This window comes from Hydra vulgaris, chromosome 13 (genome assembly GCF_038396675.1).
Source record: "Hydra vulgaris chromosome 13, alternate assembly HydraT2T_AEP".
NCBI classification, from domain to species: Eukaryota; Metazoa; Cnidaria; class Hydrozoa; order Anthoathecata; family Hydridae; genus Hydra; species Hydra vulgaris.
Window position 1 is genome coordinate 50,875,001 of NC_088932.1, and position 26,445 is coordinate 50,901,445.

A 26,445-nucleotide genomic window follows, 5' to 3' on the forward strand; every position below is an offset into this window, starting at 1 on the left:
AGATATTAAAACGGCTGAATTTTTGTCCCTGGCTATTGATGAATCTGTAGATGTCACTGATATATCTCAATGTTGCGTAATGGTCAAATACTTAACAGCTTCCAGTGTACAAGAGGAACTTCTTTAATTGTTACCTATGAACGGACAAACAAGAGGGGAAGATATCGCAGAATCAGTTTTGAAATGTTTGGAAATAAAAAATATAAACGTTGAGAGTATAGTATCCGTTGCAACTGATGGAGCACCTGCTATGATTGCAATAAACAAAGGCCTTATCAAACTTTTCCAGTCATATTTCATTTTATGATTTCAAGTTAACAAAAAAAAAATTAAAAATTTTGTATTTTTGTGGCTCTTCATTACTATTTTGAATTTTTTTTAGCCGTTGTGGCTCTTAGGTTAAAAAAGGTTTCTGACCCATGCTCTAGAGAGCAAACACCTATTTATTATTGCAAGAAATCACTGTATAAAAAAGTGCTCTCTGATGATAAGCTCCATTATTCCCAGTTTACTAAATCTCGTATCTTATCTCAGAAGTTAGGCTCTAGAGACTTTTGAAAAATCTTTAACAGCGTTATTAACAAAGGTAAATCTAACATTCCATTTCTAATTCATGGAACTGATTTTATTGCCTCTCCAAAGAATAAGGCTGAACTCTTAGCAACTAGAACTTTTCTTCTAATTCAACTCTTATATCTAATGGTCATACTCTTTTTTCCATTACAGTTAAACAGGTTAACTGATTGTTATACATTTAAATCACTCCAGGTTCCATTGCCGAAGTCATATCTTAATTAAATTTTTCTCTTGCAGGTGGCCCAGATAACATTACTGTCATAGTCTTACAAAAGTGTTACAATTTTCCAAAACTCAGAAGAACATTCTGTCCCCTCCAACTATTGTCTAATCAGTCTTCTATCTATTAGTAGCGACTTTGAATCAAAATCAAAGTAAACTTTACGTAAAAACCATTAGATTTCATTGAGGAAATTTTATCATTTTTTAAAAAACCATATTAACGCAACATAATAGACTAAAATGTTTTTTATTTTTTTAAATTAAAATAAAAACATTCAGATTTTTTTTTTTTTTATTGTATCAACTTATAAATAGGTCTTTGGGTCTGAGTAGTTTTTTGCTAGTCGCAAAAATAGCTGTATTAATTGTTACTCTTTTCAGACAATTTATTAAAGTCCTAATTCATAAATTGAGTCATAAAAACCTTTTAACTTTATAAACATCAGAAATTGAAAATTAATAAAATTTTATTGCTGTTAATAAAATTAATGTAGTTGTACTAATGATAGATTGCTTGGTTGCTTTAGACTCAAACGATTTCGGGTTTGAATCTGTCAAGTGACTGCATTTTATCGCATTCCTTTTTTGACTTTTGACACCGAAAAGAAATTGTGGTTTTGAATAACCAAGTTCACAAAGTTGAGATAACATATTAACAACTGTCCAAACTCGAACACACAGTCGCTGCTAAGACCCAAATATAGCTGATGTTTAAAACTTAATTTTTTTGAATGCTTAACTTTTGCTTGCAAGGATGATTTGCAGAGATGCTTATAAAGTTAAAAGGTTTTTATGACTCAATTTTTGAATTAGGACTTTAATAAATCGTCTGAGAAGAATAACAACTAATAAAGCCATTTTTTGTCATTACAACAAATCCCTAGTATAAGACACAAAAAGATATTTCTGACCACTTTCCTCTTTTTTCAACATTTAACTAAAATCCCACATTTAAGATTAAATCAAGAAAAAAATTAGACAACGTCCTTTAAACCAGGCTGATGTTAACCAGTTTAAAGAACAATTATTACTTCTTCATTGAAAGTATAGAATTTTTGATGACAACGCTATTTTCTATTTATAACAACTTTTTTGACACAATGCTATATATCTTGCCAATTTTCCAATTATTATAAAAACTTTCAAAATTTGAGAAATTGTCTTTGAGTCTTTGATCAACAAATTTCAAACATTTTGAGACTAATAATTTACTGTTTGACAATCATTACGGTTTTCAATCTTCTTGCTCTACTGCTGACTTGCTAACTGCTGTGACTGAAAGATTTTATTGTGCATTAGATGGAGGCGGCAAGGCTAGGGCTATTGCTCTTGACATATCTAAAGCTTTCGATAAGGTTTTCTTTATAAGCTTGCCTTATATGGTGTATCTGGGAAGTTTTGAGATCAAGTCATTTTTTTCTAAATGCTTTAATAAAGTCATCCTCAAAGCCCAACATTGTTCTTTATTTCCAGTAACTTTGAGGAACCTATAGATTCTATTTTTGTTTGTCCTGTATTGTTTCTTATGTACATTAATGAACTTACTGAAAGTACTTGACCTATAGTGGCACTATTTGCTGATGACTCAACTTTATACTCTTGTCTTGACAAGAAGTCTTTTCTTTTTAATTGCTCAGAACTGGCAGCTGATCTTGAATATGATCTCACTTCTGTAACAGATTCAGGCTTGTGAATTTTAACTTTTAAAATACTGTCAGCATTCTTATAATAATGAATAGTAACTCTCTCACTGAGTCTTCTTCTTTACGTCTTCTTGGATTATCATTCATTACTGTCCTCTCATGGAAACCATACATAAGTGCAAGAGCAGAGAAAAGATCTCTTAAAACGAACACAGCGAGCCATGCAAGCTAATTCCGTAAACAAATTTTTACCAGAGCTTTTTGTTTTTGCATGAGCTATCTGTTTATTCATTAAAATTAATTAAAATTCCTTATTAAATGCAAAATTTGGTTTTTACAAGCATATGTTTGTAATGTTAATGTTACAGGAATATATACATAACAAGCGCCATTTATTGCGTGAAAAAATTCTTTCGACAAGCGTTATCTTTGGGTTTTCACACTAGCTATCCATTTATTTATTTATTATAACATTACTTATTTGATTAAAAATTTGATAAAGAGCAATAAAAGTTTTTACTGCTTATATAAAATGTTTTATATTTTCTTATTGTAATAGAATACAGGCTTTTTAAGAATTATTACAACAATTAAAAGTTCCACAATAAAAGTGAATAATATATTAAAGTAATTAACATATAAAATATATAATTCATTACATAAAGTAAAAGTTATTATGCAATAATTTAGAGTGTAATATATTTTTTTTATCAGTTGAATAATTTCTTATTTATAATATAACTTAGAGTGTAATAATTTTATATTTATAAAATAGTCTAATCTAATCAAAAACATTTAAATCGGCGCTCTTTTTCTTTTTTTGTGCAACAACCGCGTCTTTTAAAAAGCATTGAATTTTAAATATGCAATTAATTTTTTTTTAAAATAAAAATGACTTTGTGTTTTTCCTTTTAGTTACAAAGATAATTATACTTTTGAGAGAAAAAATTATACTTTTGTGAGAGCCCTAAATAACTCCTGTCAACTGAGCTAAAACGCTCGCTTCCTGCCAAGGCCTGAGTTAGCATCAGCTAAAGTTGCTTCTTTTTATCATGCCCACCATTTCTTACTCCTGATTCTATTCTCAACCTCTACAAGTCTCTTATTCATCCCTGTGTAGCATACTGTTCTCATATTTGGGCTGGTTTATTTAATGATGCTCTTTCTCTTCCTAACAAGGTCCAAAAATACATTGTAAATGTAGTTGGACCAGCTCTATCTGCCAAGCTTGAGTCTCTCTCCCATTGTTGTAAAGTTGCATCTTTTTTTCTTTTCTACAAATACTATCATGATCGCTGCTTAAAGGAGCTATCATCTCTAGTTCAATTAATCAAAATTCATTTGTGCTTGACTCATCATTCAACAAAGTCTTATTCTTTTACTGTATCTGTTTCTGCAAGCTCTAAAAACTTTTATTTGTCAAGTTTTTTTCCCAGCCCTTTGATCCTTTAGAACTCTTTCCCATCTTCATGTTTTCCTGACTCATACAACCTACAACTTTTCAAGTCTTCTGAAACTGTTTCCTTGCTCTTTAACTTTATTCTTTGTTTTCTAGTAACTCCCATATTTATAGTGGTTGCTTGCAGCCTTGTTTGTAGTGAATCAGAATAATAATAAAAAATTGAAAAATTTCTAAATAACATCTTTTTCAGGGTCCTCCAAGACCCTTGAATATTATCCAGTTCTTAATATTATATATAAAAAAGTTCTTTGAAAAGATATCAACATGATTCTCAAATGAAGCAAAACTACATTAAATTTTTAATAATAATATAATCAATTTATAAAAAAAATTGTTATTTAAACTTTACTGCCTAAAAAAATTACATTTTTTATAAAGTGAATTTTTTTACATACACCACTATTTTTATGATCAGTTATGGTGACTTATCATTTTACTTTAAATTTAAATAGTTTGAAATATAACATTTACATTTTTTATTTTGTCTAGATTCAGACTGTGCTGGAATTTTAGATGTAGGCTTTATAATTGACTCATCTGGGAGTTTGCAAAATCATTATCACCAAGAAATAGAATTCCTTAAAAGTCTTGCAAAGACATTTAAGATAAGCAACAATGGTGCACATGCAGGTGTTGTAACATTTAGTTCCAGAGCAGAGTTGAGTATTAAACTAAATCAATACTTTGATGAAGACCAATTTGAGAGAGCTATTGATAAAATAGCATATATGGGTTCTGTTACACGAATTGATTTGGCTTTACGAAAAGCTTTAGAAATGTTTGATGAAATAAATGGAGCAAGAAAGAGTATTCCTCAAATTTTGTTTTTGTTAACTGATGGTGAACAATATGCAGGAAAAGGTGTCGTAGACGAGGATCCTGTAAAGATAGCCAAACTTTTAAGAGACAAAGGGATAGTGATTTTTGCAATAGGTATTGGTTCTGCTGTAAGGCAATCACAATTGAGTAATATTGCTGGATCAAGTGAAAAGGCGTTTTTGGCTAATAACTTTAATGAGCTTGTCAACAGTGATTTTTTAAAAAAAATAAAACAAGGCACCTGTGTTGGTAATTATTTATTGTAGTTTGTTATTGATAAATATATATTCTGCTTTATATTTTACTATTAACTGCATTTTCCATTTACCCTATCCATACTTTACATTTTCATTACCTCTGTTTATATTTCCATTATCTCAATTCAAAAGTCTATATAATGTCATACAAATGTTTATATAATGTAAATCTGTAAATTTGCTGTGATTTGGCAAAAGTAAACATGCTACCAAACCATAAAATGCCAAGAGATGTGAAACCAATTTGTAGCATTGTCATTTAAAAGTAGTTGAAACAATTAAAATAATCTAAATTTTAATAAATGAATATTTATAGAATTATTATTTTTTATAATTTTTAGTTATAGTGTTGTTTTATTTAACATGTCAGTCTCTTTGCCAATTTTTTGCAGTATTTCTGTTATACCATGTTTCGGCAATTGCGTGTTGGAAGTAGTTTAATGACTTCGTAAAAGTAGCTCATATTTAATTTGGTTTTGGACTTTAAATTTCCTAAATTTTTAATACATTTATTTTTTGTTAATGCCACAGTTGTCCCATGATCTCTTATTACTAACAACTGGTTCCCCGTTATAAACATTAATTTTTTATCAGCTGTGTTTTCATTCATGATGTCATTAAATGAATTATCATGAGACTTTTTTACATCTAGAAAGTAATCTTTATTATTTATAATATTCTTTTTCACATATGTATTCACAGTTTTACAATGTCAGTGCTATCTGAATGAGCTGTTACGGTGTCAGCTGGAAAAAAATAATTGATAAATAATAAGATATTGAATGCAATTAATTCTAAAAACAAAAAAGTAAAATATATACATAAGTATATGTATAATAATATACTTACATAATATATACTAACAAATGCACTAGCCATAACTCATTTGTCTAGCTTCACAAAAATCCATATATGCTTGGGCGTCAAGACATTTTGACTTAAAGAAATCACAAAAGTAATATTTTAGTTTTTTAAAACATGTTTCCTTCTACCAATACTCCTAAATACTAAAATACTATTAAAAGCTAAATGCTATTTTCTTTTTCTTTAATGCGCGCATAGTACTCAAAGTCTATTAAAAGTTATTAGATAAAAATTTATATTAACCTCACAAAGCTTCCCTCTGTTCTGAATTTACCATGCGAACATCTATATGCAAATGTCCAATCATCATAGCATATAAATATAGTGTAGCGCTTGATATTAAAATGTGGTAACCACATATATATGTATACATATGGTGTGTCATTGCTACCTTAATGTTTGTAGGCCATCACATTTATCATCATTATTGCAATAAAATGGACTTCACTGCAGAAAAGTAAAAATACACAAATAATGATTAAAAACAATAAAATAGCAATACAATATAAATAAAAAATTTATAATTAATTAATTAACTTCTTACATAATGAATCTATAGCTTCTAGACTAGTAATAGCTTAATAAATTAACATATGAAGATGCCATTCTTGTTAAGATTTATAACTTGGCACCTGATAGTTTATATTATGATAAATTCATTATAAGTTTTTAATTGAATAATTGTAAAAGTCATTCTCCATTTAAATCAAGCATTTTATTCCTTGTTGTATTTGACTTGACATGATGGTATAAACAAACTTTTCATCGATATTGGTGTGTAAATACTATACTACGATCCTATAATGATGTAATAAATATATAAATATTGTTCATTGATATTTGACATGACATAATGGTTGAAACAAACTTATTATTGGTATTTGAATGACATGATGGTTGAAACAAACTTTCCATTGATATTTGACATGACACAATCGTGATGAAACACACTTTTCATTGAAATTTGACATGGCATGATGATTGAAACAAACTTTTCATTGATATTTGACATGACATGATGTTATGTTTGAAACAAAATTTTCATCGATATTTGACATAACATGATGGTTGAAACACATTTTTCAGTGATATTTGATATGACATGATGGTTGAAACAAACTTTTCAATTTTTTTTCATTGATATTTGACATGACATGATGGTTGAAACAAACTTTTCATTGATATTTGACATAACATGATGGTTGAAACAAACTTTCCATTGATATTTGACATGACACAATCGTGATGAAACAAACTTTTCATTGATGTTTGACATGACATGATGGTATAAAGAAACTTTTCATTGATATTGCAAATTCTATATTCCTATCCTATAATGATGTAGTAAATATATAAATTTTGTTTTTCTAGGAGGCAAGAACATAATTAATAGGTAATCAGGGTATTTGCTGAGACCATATTTTTTACTATGTTTTTGCAATATTGGGAATATTTATTGTTATTGTTCTACAAAATATTGGGAATTTTTATTGAAATTGTCCTATTACTTTATAAAGGAAAAGTTCATTGAATTTTGGGAGTTTAAAACTGTTTGGGAGTTCCACAGTATATGCAGTGCTTTTAGGCTGGCTAACACTCTGATTATAAAAAATCAAATTAATTACATATTCATAAATAATTTTGAGTTTAAAATATACTTAAAATTTTTTTAGGGGATAATAATGAATAAAATATAATAGTTGAATAGAGAAAATAGCAAAAATTAAAGCAAGTGCAGCTCATCCAGATAATAGATGAAAAACCTTCCAATTTTGGTATTGTTTGCAGATGGCTGGTATTATATGTAAATCCTAGCAGTATGTATTATTATGTCTACTGTAATCATAGGCTACAATATCAGGGGTCATATCTTCTTTGAATGGTTTAAAAAAAAACCATGACGCAATACTATTTTGAGGTTGAATATTTTTTAAAGAAAAACTTTATTTTTTATTTTAGAATTTTATTCAGAAAAATAAATAGAAAGAAAAAGTAAATAAAAATAAAAAACAAATAAAAAGGAAGAAAAAAAATAGCTAGGAAGAAAAACAAAAACAAAAAACAAAAAAAAAAGAAGGAAAAAGAAGAAAAAATTTTGAAGTTATGGCCTTTTGTGTTGGGCTGATACAAGGCTAAAGTATTACAATCTAGTTCTACAATATTTTTTAAAAAAAATAGTTTGTACATATGAATTAATTTGCCTCTTTTACACCTTTTTTCAATTGTGCTCAAGCCAAGTATTTTAATTCTTGTTTCATAACTTTATTTTTGAATCTCAGGTATCCATTTAGTGTCATAATGTTGAACTTTTTCAAGTTCAATAATATCACCTTTAAGGTATGAGCAATGATTAAGAGGGATAAATGGGGATTCATAAATTTCTTAAATGAAGAATTCTTATTTTCAAAAACTTAAATATTTTCTTTACAGAGTTTATTTACTTTGATTTCTTAAGTTTTGATTGCATTAAAATTATTTAGCTCTATTTCTCTTAAATTAGTACAAATTTATTTGGTTTTAATCTTAAGTGGGTTTTGTTAAATTTTATCTTGTTTAATGAATGTTATAATATTAACTATTTTGTTGACAGGAACACCTAATATTGTGCAAGCATGTGAAGGCAGTGATCTTACAATTGATAGTAGAGGCAAAGGAATAATTAATATACTAGAAGCTAACTATGGTAGAACTTCTTCAAGTGTTTGTCCTGGTCCTAATGATTGGAACACAAATTGTAACAATCAGAAAAGGTCACTAGATATTGTTCAGAGCAGATGCTCATCTAAATCTTTCTGTACTGTTCAAGCTACTAGTGCAGTATTTGGTGATCCATGTGTTGGAACCTTCAAATATCTTGAAGTGAAATATTTTAGTAAGTTTTTGATATTATTTAAAAAAAGAAATAGTATTATTATTATGATGGCATACAAGGATAGTTAGTTAGTTGTAATAAGTTGCAATGTGAGCTTATCATCTCACACAAAGTAGCTCACCTGTGGATAAGACACTGTAGCAACTATACTAGAGGTTGTCCATCTAATTCTTGAATGCATTAACTGTTTCTGCATTCTTAGTATTGTCAGATAACAGAGTTCCAACAGTTCATGATTCTGTTAATGCAAAAATTGTTTTGCAGTGCGCAGTTGCATGTGTTTAATTAGCCTTTTCTTCATAGCTATGTTGTCTCATTGCGAGCCCAGTCTTGATGGCTTGTCGCTGAACTTTTTCAAGTGTTTTTTGGTCCTTTTTTATTGATGGGGACCAAATGCTCTGACATATGTTGGTGACCAAATACTCTGACAAATGGTCTGACATATGTTGTATAGAGTTTCTTCCATAGTGTTGGCTCTTGCCATATAAAAGTATTCAATAGACCAAGAATATTATTTGCAGTCAATGCAGCTTTATTCACTTATTTTTCTGGAATAAGATCCCGACTTATTATGACTCCTAGGTCTATTTCTACATTCATTATTCTTTGGTCTCATCAATCATAGTGATCAAGCAAAGTGTATATTGCTGATTTTCCCGGACCGATAAAATATGGGTCTTTACCAAATCTAAAATTTCTATAATTATTATATAATCCACACCATATTATATATATTTCTATACCTATTATTTGTTTACTTCTATATTTTTACGTAAATAATAAATTTATTTAAAAAAAAAAAAATTTTTTTAAATTGCTTCAAGAGCAGAAAAATTAACATGCGCACCCTTTCAGCATACCTAGAGCTTATAAAAGATTTTTTTGTTTGTTTGTTTGTTAATTCACCTCCCCAAGGCCCAGAAGGCCACTACAGACGAGGAGGATACTTAATTGTGGTTATAACCCTCTCTCAACTCTATAACTCCAAAATACGAAACTTGACGAACAAGGCTTCTGCGTGGAGAAACAAGTTGAGCGCGTTACTACCAGGGACATGGTGGGGATCAAACTCCGAACCTCTCGCTTATGAAGCGAGCGCTCTACCACTACACCACTACCGCATTTACCAGATTTATAAATAGGTTTGTTTTTCTCCTAAACGTATACCATTGATAGCTCAGTGGTTTAGTGCGCTGTCACCAGTGTCGTTTTGAAGGATAAAAGACATCCCTTTATAAATTTTGAAAATTTTTTAATCTTGCTGTATTTATAACAATATTTATAGCAAAAATTTTATAATAGTTTGGCAGTTTGTTATTATTTTATAATTGCAATATTTTTTTATAATAGTATAGCAGAACTAAAAAGATCTTAGATAGGCACTTCAACATCTGAGCGCGCAATATCCATAATTGATAAAACACGGCTAGAGAAAAAAGATCTAAGGTTTTATGCCTACAAAAAATTTTGAAGTGTATGTTCTTTCATTGTTCAACCGATGACTTAAAATACAATAACTTTTTATTTGTTTATTTCAAAAAGTAAAACCACAGCTTAACAACAGTAACAAAAATATTTTTTTGAGATAATTTGATTCAAAAATTTAGTTCTTTTTATAGCCCAAATGTTTTTGAAAGTATTTTGTATTTTTTTGATTTAATCACAAATACAATTATATTATTAATTATAAAAATAGCATTATATTACACTAATAGTGTGCATAATTTTGAATGTAAGCGTTTATCACATAAAAAAAAATGCTTCCCATTAAAAAGTTAACGTTTAAGAAAAAAAATATTTTTCAGACCATTAATAACTATAGACTATAAAATGCTAATGGATTGCCTATAAATTACGCAACGCTAACTTTATTTTAAAAAAAGTATGAGATCTTCAGTTCTTTAGGTGGCAATTTTCATTAAACTTAATGAGCTATTTTGATTTTTTATTTAATATACAACTCTGTGAGGAAAAGTTTTAATCTTTTTATTTTTATTTTAGTACAATTTAGCGTTGCATAATTTATGGGCGATCCCTTATTTAAAAGTTAAGGTTAGGGATCAGGCAAAAGTATATGAAGCCAGTATAATACTATTTTGATGGTTATCTAAATTCTGTCGTTGTTGCGCACTCGGTTTAGAATGTTTAATGGCGTGGTAAAATAGCTGTAAAACTCTAAGTTTCCTTATTGTATCAATATTAAATAACTTTAACTTTTAATTATTTTTAAAAGTAATTCATTTAATAAAATGAAATTAGAATTATGAAATTATGAAATTAGAATTTTCAATTATGTTCTTATATAAAACATACTTTTTAAACCCTCTTACTGTTTTGAAAAAGTAAAGGTTGCCGCGTGGCAAGTTCAAATCATCAGCTCGCTTTATTTTTTAATTTTTGTTATTTAAAATGCAAAACAAAAAAACTTTACTATTCTATAGATTTTATATTCAATATATAAACATGTTGTATACTCATTTTTCTTGCACACACTCAACTTAGTTGTAAAAAACTTGTAATAAATGTAAAACTAAAATAACATAAGTATCTCAACCATGACACATACACAACAAATATCCCCCTATTTTTTAATGTTTCCAGAATTTTTAACTATTTTAAAAATCTTTTTGTTTGTTAAAGTGTATAATATTATTAGACATGTTTTTATATAATCTTTATAAAACTTCACAAGTATTTTAAAAAATTTGAAAAAATTAAAAAAAAGTCCCGGGTGGCTAGACTTGAACCACAGCTTTTTTGTTCAGAAGCTCAGCGCGCTAACCACTCGGCTATGTTGGCACATTGTCTGTCAAAATTTTAAAACTTTATAAAAATTTTTTTAACGGAAATAAATGCTGTAGATCCCAAATTAAAGAGAGGTTGACGGAATGCAATTTTCAAGTAAAAGTAAAACTGTAAAACTTGATATATGTTTAAGTATGTTTTAACATTACATAATTTGAAGTTTACATACGTTAAATATTTGGATACACTTTCACATTTTCTTATAAAACAAAGTGCTGCGACTCTTTCTCGCCATTACCTTGGTTGCAATGGCTGCCAAGAGTTCAAACATGATCAAAAGGGCACTACTAACACTACTACTATTAAGTTCAGCAATATTATATAGATTGTAAGGCAGCCTTCATGCCATAAATTATTATAAATCTTCATAAAAAGAATAAAAAAAAAGTTTTATGATTTTAAAGTTAAAAAAAATTAAATTGAGAAAAAAATGCTTATTATTTCTAGTCAAAATTTTCTGAACTTTTCAAATGAAAAACTTAAAAGTCTAAAATATTTCTTGTTTAAAGTGTTTCTTGTCTTCTTAATTATTCAACAAAAAAATCATTTAGAGCTGTTTGCTTCTCTAACTTCCACTTTTTGACCAAGCTGGTTACTTTTCTACCTTCCACTTGTCGACCAAGCAGCTTGCTTTTCCAACTTCTACTTTTTGACCAAGTTGCTTGCTTCTCTAACCTCCACTTGTTGACTGAGCTGCTTGTTTCTCTAACTTCCACTTTTTGACTGAGCTGCTTGCTTCTCTAACTTCTAATAATTTTCTCTAATTTTTTCAAGGATTTATTTGTATTTGCATCTCCACAATTAACTGTTATATAATTTATCTGTTATATTTCCAACTCCACAATAACTTTTTTTTTTTTTAAATCCATTTATTTAACCTAAAAATATCAAAATTTACAATAATATTTTATAAACTCACTTAAATAAGGTTAGACAAACTAAGTACGATTGTTAATATAGGATGAAAATCAATAATTAGCGATACCCCATATACCATAGTGATACAACTTTTCAAATAAAATCTTATGGTCAACTGTATCAAATACTTTTTGGAGATCAATAAAGATGCCACAAGCAAAAGAACCACAATCAATCGCACCACAAATCATTTCAGTAATGCTAATAAGTGCATGGGAAGTAGAGTGTTTTAAACAAAATTCAAACTGGCTAAGTTTGAATTTTGTTTAAAACAGTTACTAAAAATAGTAGTAACTATACGATATAACAAGGATGAAGTTAATGATAAAAACATTAACAATAATAACAGATAATATAACAATATAACAATAATAACAACAATAATAATAATAACAATCACAAAAATAGCAAGTAGTAGTAATGTATAATAAAAATATAAATACTATAAATATGACTAACGCTTAACAATAAAATATATAACTATATAGCTAATAATAATGTAATGAATAATATGATAAAATAGATATGTAAAAAAGAAAATAAATTGAATGAGCTAAAAAAAAAAAAATGAAGAAAAGAAATAACAGTAAAATAAAATAAAAAGTTAATACAACTTCAATATAACTGTAAATTCTTAAACTTCTTTAATTCTTCTTCTTTTTACTTGACTCGTTGATGGATGGCAAATAATTAAAAGTTCTTTTTCTAAATTCGAGTTTCTTTGTTGTTTTTCTTTTTGTTTTCTTTTTGTTTTGTTTTATCTGTAAGCAAGTATAATCCGCCGCATTCAGTATAAACTTTATTTAATTGGTTACTTATTAATTGAATAAATTATAACTTAAGTAATTCTTTTTATACAAAATATTAGAAGTTAGCTTTTTGACTTTTAAATATATAATAATTTGCAAATATATAATAATTAAAATAATATTATATATAATAATTATATATAATAATAAATATATAATAATAATTTATAACTTAAGTAATTTTTTTAAACAAAAGATTAGAAGTTAACTTTTTGACTTTTATATATAATTTGCAAATACTTTTATCTTCTTTTATATTGATAAGTTTTATTCTTTTAATTTAAATAATTTCTTTCTTCTTTTCTTTTTTCCTTCTCCTATCAACTGTTAGATAGACACATCCGCCATTTGCGAACACCTTGCATCAAATGCTGTTATATAATACCTATTATATTAAATTTGTAATACAGCTAAAAAGTTAATAATCAGCAAGGTTAAAAATCAACATAATAATGATTTAAAAATAACAAAGTTGATAAGAATAACAATACAGTCATCGCACAAAATGGTTGTGCATCAAGATAGACCGAGAAAGTGTTTAATATATCATAAGTTGATTACTTTATTCCTTCTACTTGTAAAATAACTGATTAATAATATGAATGAAGAGGCTCATCAATCAAAAAAGTTAAGTAAAGGATTAGAAGATTAAAGAAGTTAAAAACTTATAAATGAGAGAGGCTTATAAACTAGGTAAAGCTGTTTTACCAAAGCTATGTTTGATGAATTAACTGAAGTTTTCAAAAAAGATTTTTTTAAGGAAAATTTTTTTAGATTAAAAAAAGTAAAATTTTGTAGTAAAAGTTTATTTTTTAGAACTTTTTAATTACTTAAAAATTTGTAAAACAATATAATTTTTTTTTTTACATACTTTTTATATTTTTATTTTGTTCTTTTTATTTTCTTTCTTTTTCTTGATTTTAAATCTTTTATTTATTCATTTATTTATTTTGATTTTGATTTATTTAATTTAAATTGAAATAATAACAATAATAACAATAATAATAATAACAATAATAATAACAACAATAACAATAATAATAATAATAATAATAAAACAATAATAATAATAGCAATAATAACAACATTAACAATAATAATAACAATGATAACAATAATAATAATAATAATAATAACAATAATAATAATAATAATAATAATAATAATAATAATGATTTTTTAATTTTTTTTTAGTTGAAAAAATAAAAGTTCAAAAACCAGAATTTGTTACCACAGGTTGTTTTTTTTATTTGTTTTAAACTTTTGTTTGAATTAGTATTTGTTTATTTCACATTAACAGCTATTTGAGTTATTGAAATATTTGAATTAAATTTTTGAAAGTTTTTAGACATAAAACTATTATAAATTGTAGTAAGTAGCAGTGTAATGCACATAAGGATAATGAAACAGACTTATAAAGCATAAGAATTAAACATAAGTTATATGGATATAAGCTTATATAAAGTTATATAATATAAGGATTATGAATCAGTTATATAGAATCAAAACAATAAAGAAAAATTAATGTGCTTAGTTCTGTCTGTAAAAATTATTTAAAATACTGTAAAATAAAGAAAATATTTCAATTTCAAAAGTAGTTTTCAGCATTTAATTGCTTAACATTTAAAACAATTAACAAATATTTTCTGTTACCAAGCTTATGGAACTTAGTTGATGCTTCACAATTGATTTTGGATATAATAGTAAGAGATTTCCAGATTCTGAACTTTTAAATGAATTCCAGAACTTTTATTTCTAAGTTCTGAACATCGTATCTTATTTTTGATAGTTTTTTTATTTTATTTAATAACATGAAAAATTACTATTACAGTTCCAATAACTCAAGTTATTAAAACTGTGGTAGTACTATTTCTAATTCAGATATATAAGTTATCTTATATATCTGAATTATAAATATATCTGAAAGTTTATCAAAATATATATTTGAAAGAAATATTTATCTGTGGGAGCTTCAGTGCGTACAACAGCTGAGGGCTTGGGGTTTTTTTTTAATTATTCTTGTTTTAAAAAAACTGTTCGGTTAAAAGTTGACATAAAACTTAGAGTGTACATAATATATAAGAACAGTGTTGACCTAAACCAGCAAAGTTATATATATATATATATATATATATATATATATATATATATATATATATATATATATATATATATATATATATACGAGTATGCCTATAAGTGCCAAAGTATGTCTCTAAAACTCTTTTTAATTGTCATTTTTCTCTTGTTGTATCTGATGAAACAACTAAAACATCTCCAACTTGAATATTACTTTTTTCATGGAGCCTTTTTTTTCTTGAATTTAAGGTTGGAATATGGTGCATAAGTTCTTGAATTCTATGCCAATGTTTCTTTAGTTTGTATCTCTCAGTATCAATGCTTTTTGGTGCAAATTTGCCACCTACAAAAAAATGCATGTGGTATTAATAAAATATTGTCATTAGCATCAGCTGATCGGTATGTTAAAGGTCTTGAGTTGGTCAATGCTTCTGCTCCAGTGAATGCTGTCATCAATTCTTCGTTATTAGTATCAGCGTTACCCAAAATATTATATATCAAAATATTGGCCTTTATCATTGTCTCATGTACTCCTCCAAAATGTGTCCTAATCAAGGGGCTAAAATTCCACTTAATGCCTCTGTAATTTTTCACCTAACAGTGCCATATACTCTTCTTTGAAAATTTCTTTTTTTGCAAACTTTAATAATTCATTCAAGTCAAAAAACTTTTCAGGTTGTAGTTGTTTCATAAAACTGCTTATTTTTGGTTGTAGTTGCTTACAAAATGATATATCCAGCAGAGCACTCTTGTAAGTCGAGTCCAAATTAAAATTCTCTATTACCAGCACTAACATTGTTAAATTTCTTCTTAGCTTGTATATTGTTTTTGCCATGCTTCCATAACTTTCTTTCTGGCCATTTCTTTTGATTAATCATAAATTTTGGTTTTTTCCACCAATTTTTTTTATAGTTCCGATACTGTAATTCCTCTTTTTATATCATTGGTAGGGTTTTCTTTGGTTGCCACAATCTCTACTGATGTTTATTTCTATATACATTTTTTTGATTATGTTAGCCACAAATGGCTAAAATCTCCTATTTTGATTATGTATCCACCAAATCACATTCATGCTTTCTAACCAAAATGTCACTACTTTATGTTGACTTTAGGTTTCTCAAACACTGTAGCTTAACCTTAGTCCTAATACTGCACCATGATAGTTTTAATTGATATTTTGGGTAAATAACAGTCTCATATATTATTTCTGAAGCATCTGTAAATGTGTGTAATGAGAATACCACCGAACCCTTATTATGATTTTGAATGAATCTTGGTATTTTTATATCTTGTAAATCTTTTAATTCTTGAAACCATTCAGCTGGTAGTTCAGCTAATTTAGGATCCAACTGATTCAATTGGTGTAAAAGCATCTTTGCTCTTATTGTGCATTGTGACCAATCTAACCAAAAGCAATATAAGTTGGTCAAATAGTGTCGCTTCTCCAGAAAGTTTTTTTTTGTGAATAAGAATTTTCTGTCAGGTGCATGGTATTTAAATATGAAAACATATTCTTTTAGTAAACAACATAATTCCTGATGTTTTAACTGAAGGCAATTCAATAATGTTTTAGCTGAAAACAATTCAATTTTATCCAAGTATACTTTTTGAGACCTGTCTTTAGTAGAAGTTTGACAACCATTTTTGTACATGCACAACTCCAAACTGTAACTAATTGCCTATATAATTCAAGGTTTTCTTGTTGATAATATTGTTCATGTATGTTTATCTTAGAATTGTCTCTGCAGCTAGCAGATATTTTCCCATGTTTTTCTTTGCAATTTCTTGCAATACTAACTGTGTTATAAATATAGGCAAATTAATCCAAAAAAGTTTTAAAGAAAAAGGCTATTAGTAGAAGTTTGTTTTTATGTACTGCACATCCAATGATGTGTTTGATTTATTTAAAAAGCTCTTCTAGTTTTACCACTAAACCACTTATCAGTCTTATCACTTAACAAATTTGGTCTCTAACCATATATAGGTATTACCAATAAGAACAACCTGTACACTTTCAACGCTGTTATGTTCTTGTAAAACACTGAAACTTTTAATAACAAGAACTATTTTTATAGCACCAGTAATACAAGATCTTTCTAAATAAATGTCAGATGATGTTTAAGTTCAGTGCATTTTTAGAGCATTGCTTCTTGAGATAAGTTGTTCTACTTGTTTGAGTTGTCTGATTGACTTCACCATCAACCAAGGCAAGTTAACTGATATTTTTGTTAAGAGAAAAATTTATATATTTGTATATTGTAGTTTCATTTTTTGTTCATTTAATTGACAAATGATTTTCAATTGTCAATTCAATTTGTCAATCAAGAGATGGTATCATATTTCAAGAGATATTAATGTCACATCGCAAAGCATTTGCAAGAGCTGCACCTGTGTTTAAAAAACACTTCCTAAATAAAGTTATTTAAAAAAAAGTTTTTAATAATAGAAGAAAGTCAAAATGCTTTGGAAAAAATATTTCCTTTGACTGCTAAGGTAAAATTTGTCTTGAGAAAATAAATTTGTCTAAAATTTAAATAAACTTAAATAAAAATAGGTAAAACTTGTCTTTAATAAGTATTTTAATATTTTGAGAGCAAAAGGAATGTTCTTAAATGCAATTTTTTTTAATACAAGACACTTTTCTGTCACTGCAAAGATAAACATTTAAGGAAAAAAAAATCTAAAAACATTGAAGACTTTGTCTATGCCTTTTTCCATGGATCAAAATTAATGAGCAGCACTATCTAAAGTTATTTTTGGATCTTGCACATTTTTACATATTGCATTCATTTTGTTATAAGACACTTTTTGCAGTGTAAACTCAAACTCCTCCATTTTTGAATATTTTGCACCTCTGCTCTAGCTGCTGTATCAAAAATATCATCGTCAAAAAGACTTGTTAATGCCTCAATTATATTTTTGTAATTCTTTATTACCTTGACAGAATTGGCTCAAGTTTGATAAAGACTTTGGTAAAGGTTTTACCGATTTTTAAGATTTATTTTGGAGAACATGCCATCTTTTTTTGTAGATGAATAAAAAAAAGAGGTAATCTGCTGTACTATTCAATGCAAGCCTCAGCTCCTCAAAATCCAACCAAATTTAGCGAATGTCCTGCACATGGTAAAACTTTGCCTGGCTATTTTTATCCAAAATTAATTTTTTGCATTCCCATGTACTTTTCACTTATGTTAGAAGCATTATCGTATGAATGATATCTGCAGTTTAAAAAGATAAATCCAGCTTTATTAACTAAAAATTGACTCTCATTACAGCTTAATTTGTGCCAGCGTGATCCTCAAGTACAATATCTATTGTACCAATATATCCTAGAATTAGAGAAAGTTATCCTGTGTGCAATACATTGGGGCAGAGCCAGCAGAAATTCCAAAGTGTTTTGATTTTTTCACATCTGCCACAATGGCCTCTAGAACTTATTTTGCCATCAATGAAATGAGCTCATCACAAACTCTTTTGTAGAGGTATGTGGTTTTGCCAGAACAAACATGACCATATTTTTTAATATGTTCTTTTAGAAAAGGGTCAAATTGGGCAATCAATTCTAGAATAAAAATTCCCATTACCTTCAATTACTAAACAACTCATTTGAGCCTCTAAATGCAATTTTTTTCAACTAATGTACAGATAACTGCTACTACTCATTTCAGAACCATTCGCCAAAATTTCTATTCTTTTCTTGTTTCTTTCATTAATTAATTATCTAATGTATTGTCACTTTGCAAACCAAGTAAGCCATTAAACCTTCCTATGCTCGCATGATTTTTCATGACTTCAATAACAAAACAGCATTTTTTCAATCGTTCAAACAGTTAGTTACACACAAAACAAAAAACACTTTACTTTGAGGAGAAATTCACAATTATATTTTTCACCATTTGCTTTTTCCTCCAATAAAAATGATTTAGAGCAGAATTGATCATGTCGTTTGTAATGTTGTGTTGATAGTTGAAAATTGTCATTGTATTGAACATTTTCTGGTTCATTCTTCATTCAAAATAAAATATCATTAGATTGACAACTATAATCAAATATCGTTACCTCTATTTAATTGCAAGTCTATTTCTGCTTCAAAAACATTGACATTTTCAAATGAATATTATTCCTAATCTTGATGCAGCCTTTTCAATTTGACTTTCAGAAATTGCTTCTTTCTCTTTAGAAGCTGTCAAATACTAAGAAGTTCATGTAGCTTCTTCTTTGTATTCCACCTTTTTAAAAAATACATCAAGTTTGGTAATTTTTTTAGCTTCTTGTTCTTTCTTTGCTTTTCTTTTACATTTTTGAACATTTTTAGCAGTTTGGTTTTTATGCATTCTCACATTCTACATTTGACATAAATTGAAATTTTTTATTTAATTCTATTATTATATTTTTAAGCAATAAGAGTAAATAGAAATCATCCGAAAGCATATTGATTTCAAATAATGTTAAACGTCTTTGTAATATGTATTTTTTAAACATAATATATACCTTTCTGTCTCTGTTTCTATACTGCTTTTATACATTCATTTACCATTTGTAAAACCTTTTATATTCGAGTATAATTTGTAAAATGTAAAAAAAGTTGTTAAAAAGTTGTTAAAAAGCTCTATTTTGCAGTAATATATATTCTTTAATATATGTTATTTAATTCTTCTTTCAGTGACGAACCCAGAGCTTATTTTTGGATACCTTTTTTTTGGATGCCGTTTTTTTGGATGCGTGAAGGGGTGAAGAGTGATTTTCTTGAGGTAGCCTCAGCTCACCCACCTCCAGGTTAAAATCAATGCTGCGACAATGGTTTTAAAATAAAACTTGTTCACCTTGTTTAGCTTTATGCAAAGATAAGGAGTTGATTTAAAATAGCCTCTCATTGTAAAAGGCATTTCTTTGAAATTAGCATTGGACATAAGTGTATGCTACTTTAGTTACGTTAAAAATTTATTTAAGATTTTAATAAATGTTTAAGTTGTAAATATTAGTAAATATTTATTGAAAATTATTTAAAGTATTTTATACGTTTAGTAACGATATTTTAGTAAATCTAATTTTAGTAGTTATTTCCAAAATTAAAGTTGTAGTAATTACACTTATTAAATGCTTATGTCTTCTATTCGAATAGTTATTGTCTTTATATAATATATTGTAGACAATAACTATTCATATACAAAATCTAAGTTTTTAGCATATTTTAATTTTCATTTCGATTCAAATGCTAGCAATACTGTTCATTTGACTTTTTCTAAAGGTTTATAATTTTCACAGTGCTTTAAGGTGCCTTTTAAATAAAACAAATATTTATGGTAAACATAATAATTAAAAAAATAAATGTATATATAATTAAAAATATAGTAAACTCCTGATTGTTTGAACCGGCACTTATTCGATTTTCCTGCTTATTCAGAGCAATTTTCATTCCTGTGAATTTTCCTTAACAAACTCATGCATATATCCATCAGTTATTCGAACCTGCAGTTATTTGAAGTTTCATTTATTCGAAGTAATTTTTTGCTCTCCTTAACAAACACCCTGTCAGTTATATAACGTTTTCTTTGGCTCATAATACCATTGCATTATATTTTAAATATAACTTTATTGAATTAAATTAAAGTATATATATGTATATATGTAAAAATAATAATATTATCAAATTATAAAAAAAAAAACACATTAAATGTAGTGCAGTAAAAATTTAACTAAAAAGGATGTAGCCAAAAAATTTAGTGTTCCTCAAAACATTTAACTTACTGGATTAAGCATAAAGTGGAGATAATCATTAAGAGTCTAGTCAGTTTGGAGCAAAGAGACAAAAGTTAAGTTTTGTAAAGCATGATTCCGTTGATAAAGCTGTATATAAATGGTTCGTGACGCTAACAGACAAGTATATGAATACATGGCTTAGGGTGGCTAGATTGGTGGAAAAATAGACATAATGTTGTTTTTTAAACTATGTCTGGCAAGGAAAGGGCGTGCACAGAGAAAATGGCAGCAAAATGGCAGCATACCCATTTGCCCACAATCCTTCTAAGGTATGAATTGAGGAATTTATAAAACGTTATCGAGTTTTGTTTATTTTATTAACAGCTTCTGACAAAAACCTTTGATCTAAAAGGTGAACAATGTGTAGGAGGAAAATTTAGCAAACTTTGTTTAACAGGTAGCAGCAGGAATGGCGGATTGGTTAGCAGGGTTTAGTGAAAAGCTACCTATGTTGATAAGTGACAAACGTAAAGAATTGTTTTAGAAAGACAGACATCTTGCAGAAAATACAGATTGCAAATATAAATTGTAAAGCTGATCCTTTCGAATTGCTTGAAGAGAACATCAACAAGCATGTGGTTTATTAGACGAAGAAATAGCTGTTGACAATTAGGCCAATATTTTGAGTGAAACAACATAGACCAAGATAATCTAGATGCCATTTTAATATTTTTTTATTTATACTTTATTATATGTTAATATTTAAGATTTTAATGCACATGCAATAGAAGTACTTAAATATTATAATAGAAATAGAAGTCTCTTTTTGACAATAATGGCATCAAAATCCAACAACCACTAAGTCTCGTATCAAAGATATTTGATCAACACTCTCTAGAAACAAAGAAGAAATCAATAATGGACAATTTTTCAAAAAATTGTAATAAATTTGTTTTTTTAAAAACAAAAAAGTTATGGAAAATAGACAACTTTTTCAAAGAATTTATTATTTTAAAAGAAAAGACTTAAGCAGCATCTTATTCCATTTTTCTTGCTTTTTACTCTCTATTTTTGTTAAAATCAAAATTCAGCAGACATGAGGTAATAGTTAATGTCCTTGCCTAAGAAGCAAGAAAGCCAGGGTTCAATGCTAGCTCTGGACATATTTTCTGCAATTGGTAATGGAGGCATGAACTTCTTAGTTAAATGCTATTCCTTAGTTGCCAAAAAGCAAAAGTTTTAACAAATATTTTAAAATTTCTATCTATAAAAGTTCTATCTTTCGAAAAACAAATTTTTATACATTCCATTGTCTTTAAATTGAGTTTTGTAATAAATTCATTTTTTTATAGTAACCAAATGACAGCTTTAAATATTAATGGAGTTATGTTGTCCAACAGCAGAATCCTTTTCTTTCCGTTAAACTTAACGAAGCATTTGTCTGAAATTTCATTGCAATACTTCCAAGAAAAAAAATGACAAAAACTTTATTTAAAATTGTTTAAGTAAAACAAATACTAAATGAAAACATATATGTTTAAAAAATTATATTTTTAAAGAATTTTTTTATTAGTGTAAAAGAAATTTTTGACTAACGCTCCGTTAAGCTTAGCGGAGAAATAATATGGTCCATGAAAAAAAAAAAGAACTAGCTAAAATAAAAGAGAATATGGCCCCTGAAAATAAAAACCCAGCTAAAATAAACAGAAAGTTAGATATTTGCTACTATCTTTGAAACCAAAACTTTTTTCCTATTTTTAATAAAAAAGCAAAAATAAAAGTAAAAAATAATAAATTTTTTTGGGCGCATTTTTTTGGGTGCCCATATTGCTCTAGCAGTACCAAACAGGTCTGGGTTTGACCCTGACTTCAGTTGCTAAAAAGATTTAAATATAATACTTATGTAAAAATACTACTCAATTTTTTAATGTAATAATTTGTGAAAATACTACTCATAAGTGCGATGATAATTGATGGAAAACAATACTTTTATACAAGAAAACATTTAGTTTTTAACTAACCTTTACACTTTCTTCATGTACTTCATGTTCTTACTTTACACTTTCTTCATGTACTTCATGTTCTTACTTTACACTTTCTTCATGTACTTCATGTTCTTACTTTACACTTTCTTCATGTACTTCATGTTCTTACTTTACACTTACTTAATGTACTTCATGTTCTTACTTTACACTTACTTCATGTACTTCATGTTCTTTACACTTACTTCATGTAAAGAGTTCAGCAAAATGTTATTAGTTTTTGAGTTGCGCTCAATTTGATTTTTTTTTTTTTTTTAAATAAAAAATATTTTAGTTGCATTATGAATTCAAAATTAAGCATCTTAAAATGAGGTTACTATGGTTACTATAAATATAATATTTCTAAGAATCAAACTAAAGATAATTTTCCAGCCTAAAAAGTCCTAAAGTAAGACTTCAAATGTAAATTTGCAAGCCACAGCATTTGGCAAAACTTTTTTTCTACTCTACTTACAGGAACTAAAGACCATTTTGTTTTATGTTTAAATCAGCACAACTAGAACCAGAAACATTTAACTCTAGGGTGACTAAAATGGGGTGGTAAATCTCTGGGATACTAAGATTTTTCTGTATCTGTGATTCTATTCTTTTAGTTTTTTGATTTATTATTTACTGCTATTGTGCACCACTAACAATTTTTTTCTCCTTTTTATTTTTGTTTTTATACTAAAAAAATACATAAATGTTTGTACTTAATGTAGTTTTTAAAGCAATTTGAATATAAATATTGTTTATTACCATTTTGTTATTCTAGTATTTTAAGACTAAAAGAAGTCAATAAAGTAATTTTTTAATTAGTTATTTTAATATAAGTTATAATAACAAAGCAACCACAGACTGTTTATATGAAAAGCAAACTAAATGTAAATAGTTCATAAAGTTGATAACAAGGCTTTTAATTATTAGTTAGCATTCAATGTGGACCGGGAGCAAATTAGTTTTTAGCAAAGAGCCAAAGAGGCTTCAACATTGTAAACAGCATTTTTTCAGGGTTGATGGACTCCATCTTTTTGCAACCAGTTGTTACGCCACTAATTGGAATAGTCATTATAAAATAAAAGTATAGTCATATAATTGTGTTTCTTTTATGATTATATTCTTTCATATTTTCTTTTTTTTTCAGAATATGTGGAAGATGTCAATGAGCGTGTCCTAACACAAAATACCATGATTGCAAAGTTAATATCTTTAGAAAAAGCATATACAGTTTCTTTTAAGTTAAAACCCAGCATATATTCAAAAGGGTTGAAAAGTATTATTCATTTGACAATAGGAGAAGATAATGGGCAATATGGTGAAAGAACTCCTGCAGTATTTTTCCATGAAGATGGCTCGGGAAGATTAACTATTTCTTCAGCAATAAATGGAGATGGTAGTTATAGTTTTAATTCTGAACCACTTTCTCTCAATGAATGGTCAAGCATTAGAATATCTCAAATACGGCACAAAAAAATTTTTAAATTTATTGTGCATATTAATGGAAAAGTTGTTCATAGCATTAAAAATACCAAGCCACAGTCATTTAAAAATGTAGCAGTTTATGCAGCTGACCCGTGGCATGATGCACAGTATGGTTTCCTTAAAGATCTAAGAATTTTAAATGGGAATATTGGTAAGCATTATTACAATTTTACTAATCTGAAGACTACAACTATAACTAATAAGTATGTTTAAATAAGTGCGTTTAGATAAGTGTGTTTAAATAATTATGTTTAAATAAGTTTGTTTAAATAAGTGTTTTTAAATAACTATGTTTAAATAAGTATGTTTAAATAAGTGTTTTTAAATAAGTGTGTTTAAATAAGTGTTTTTAAATAAGTGTGTTTAAATAAGTGTGTTTAAATAAGTATGTTTAAATAAGTAGCCTAATGTCATACTGAAATAGCCAGCTGCCAGGAACTTCAATAAATACATTGACTGACTAAACGTGCTAATACATCAACTAAGGGTTTGGGTTAGCACTGCAATAGTTTCAAAAACAAATTTTTTATTTATTCTTTTTCTTTTTCATTATTCATTGTTCTTTGTTTTCTGAAAAAGCTGTATGGAAAAAAGTAAGCGAAAAAATTCAGCAAATGCTAAATCTATAGGATTGCCACACTGATTTTCTGATTTACCCGTAAATCAAATCGAAATGCATGATTACCAGTAAAATTGCAAAAAATTAAAATCAAAAATCAAAAAAGCTACGATCATCCATCTTATAAGACACTCATAGATAAAATTCATCATAGAATTTTTATCCGTGAGTGTCTATTTTATACAAGCAGAAAATTAATGTGCAGGTCAATGCAACAATGTGTGTTGTTTGAAATGTTCAAAAACAGTTCAAACCTCTGGCGACAGTACAAATGATATGTTCAAATATAGCACAAAATTATTCCTTTAAAGAGAAATTAGGCAGGCAAACTAAATAAAGCTAAAACAACAACTACAACAATGAAGACATGAATTTGAATAGTTTATCAATAATACAATTGACTTTATTGGTGGAATTTTTTTTTGCATTTAAATTTAAAAAATGATGTCCAAAACATAGATTTGATATATTGGTCTTCACCATTTGGAGTTTTTTTGGGCATCCCTAATTTTTCTTTTAAACTTTTTATTTTCTACCTATAATGTTAAGATATTTTACTATGAAAGGGATCTTTGTAGCTTTTTTTTGAATTTTTTCAAGTTTTTTAATGTCACTCTTTAAATATAGATTCCATACAGATATTGAAAATACAGTTTGTGATCTAAATATACAAAGTAAATAGGCATTTTCAAAGAATACAACCTCAATTTGAAAAGGTACAATTTAGCATACCAAACATTTGGTTTGCTTTAGAGCAGGATTATAACAATATCATTTATGAATATAATGAGCAAAATAGACCTAATAATAGATCCTTAGGGTGCTTAACTAGTAATAATGGAGTATCCTTAGTGAAGTATCCAATCCCAATTGGATTCTTGTTTTTTCTATGACAACTCTTTGTTTCCTATTAGATAAAAATAAATGTATCCATCCAAATAGCTGTTTATAAACACCATATTTTTCAAGTTTATAAACTAATTTATTATGGTATACTACATCAAAGCCCTAAGCAAAATCCATATACATAATATCAATCCAAGATTTCTTTAGTACATATATTGACTATCTTATAGCCTGTTGTTCCAAAGGCATGCTGCTACATCAACTGAGGGTTTAGTATGGGGCAGCAATCTTTTCTTTCATTATTCTTCATTTTTTCCTTCTGTCAAGTCATTACGGATTGTGGTCTATATCAAATAAACACATCATCAAATTAATGTAATTAATGTACATCATCTTTTAATGCAGCAATCATTGATGGTGTTGTTAAATTGCACATACTTAGTTTCTAAAA

At 27.5% G+C, this 26,445-nt stretch overlaps 1 protein-coding gene across 4 annotated transcripts in view; it reads left to right on the forward strand.

The window, feature by feature from the left end:
- LOC105845300 (uncharacterized) overlaps nt 1-26,445 on the forward strand; it is a 211,880-nt gene that overhangs the window by 21,592 nt on the left and 163,843 nt on the right. For all 4 annotated transcript variants that reach the window (XM_065816628.1, XM_065816631.1, XM_065816630.1 and 1 more), the window contains exons 3-6: nt 4,393-4,971; nt 8,434-8,715; nt 14,442-14,483; nt 24,192-24,680. In XM_065816628.1, the coding sequence (XP_065672700.1) occupies nt 4,393-4,971; nt 8,434-8,715; nt 14,442-14,483; nt 24,192-24,680 (1,392 nt within the window). The remainder of the gene's footprint in view (nt 1-4,392; nt 4,972-8,433; nt 8,716-14,441; nt 14,484-24,191; nt 24,681-26,445) is intronic.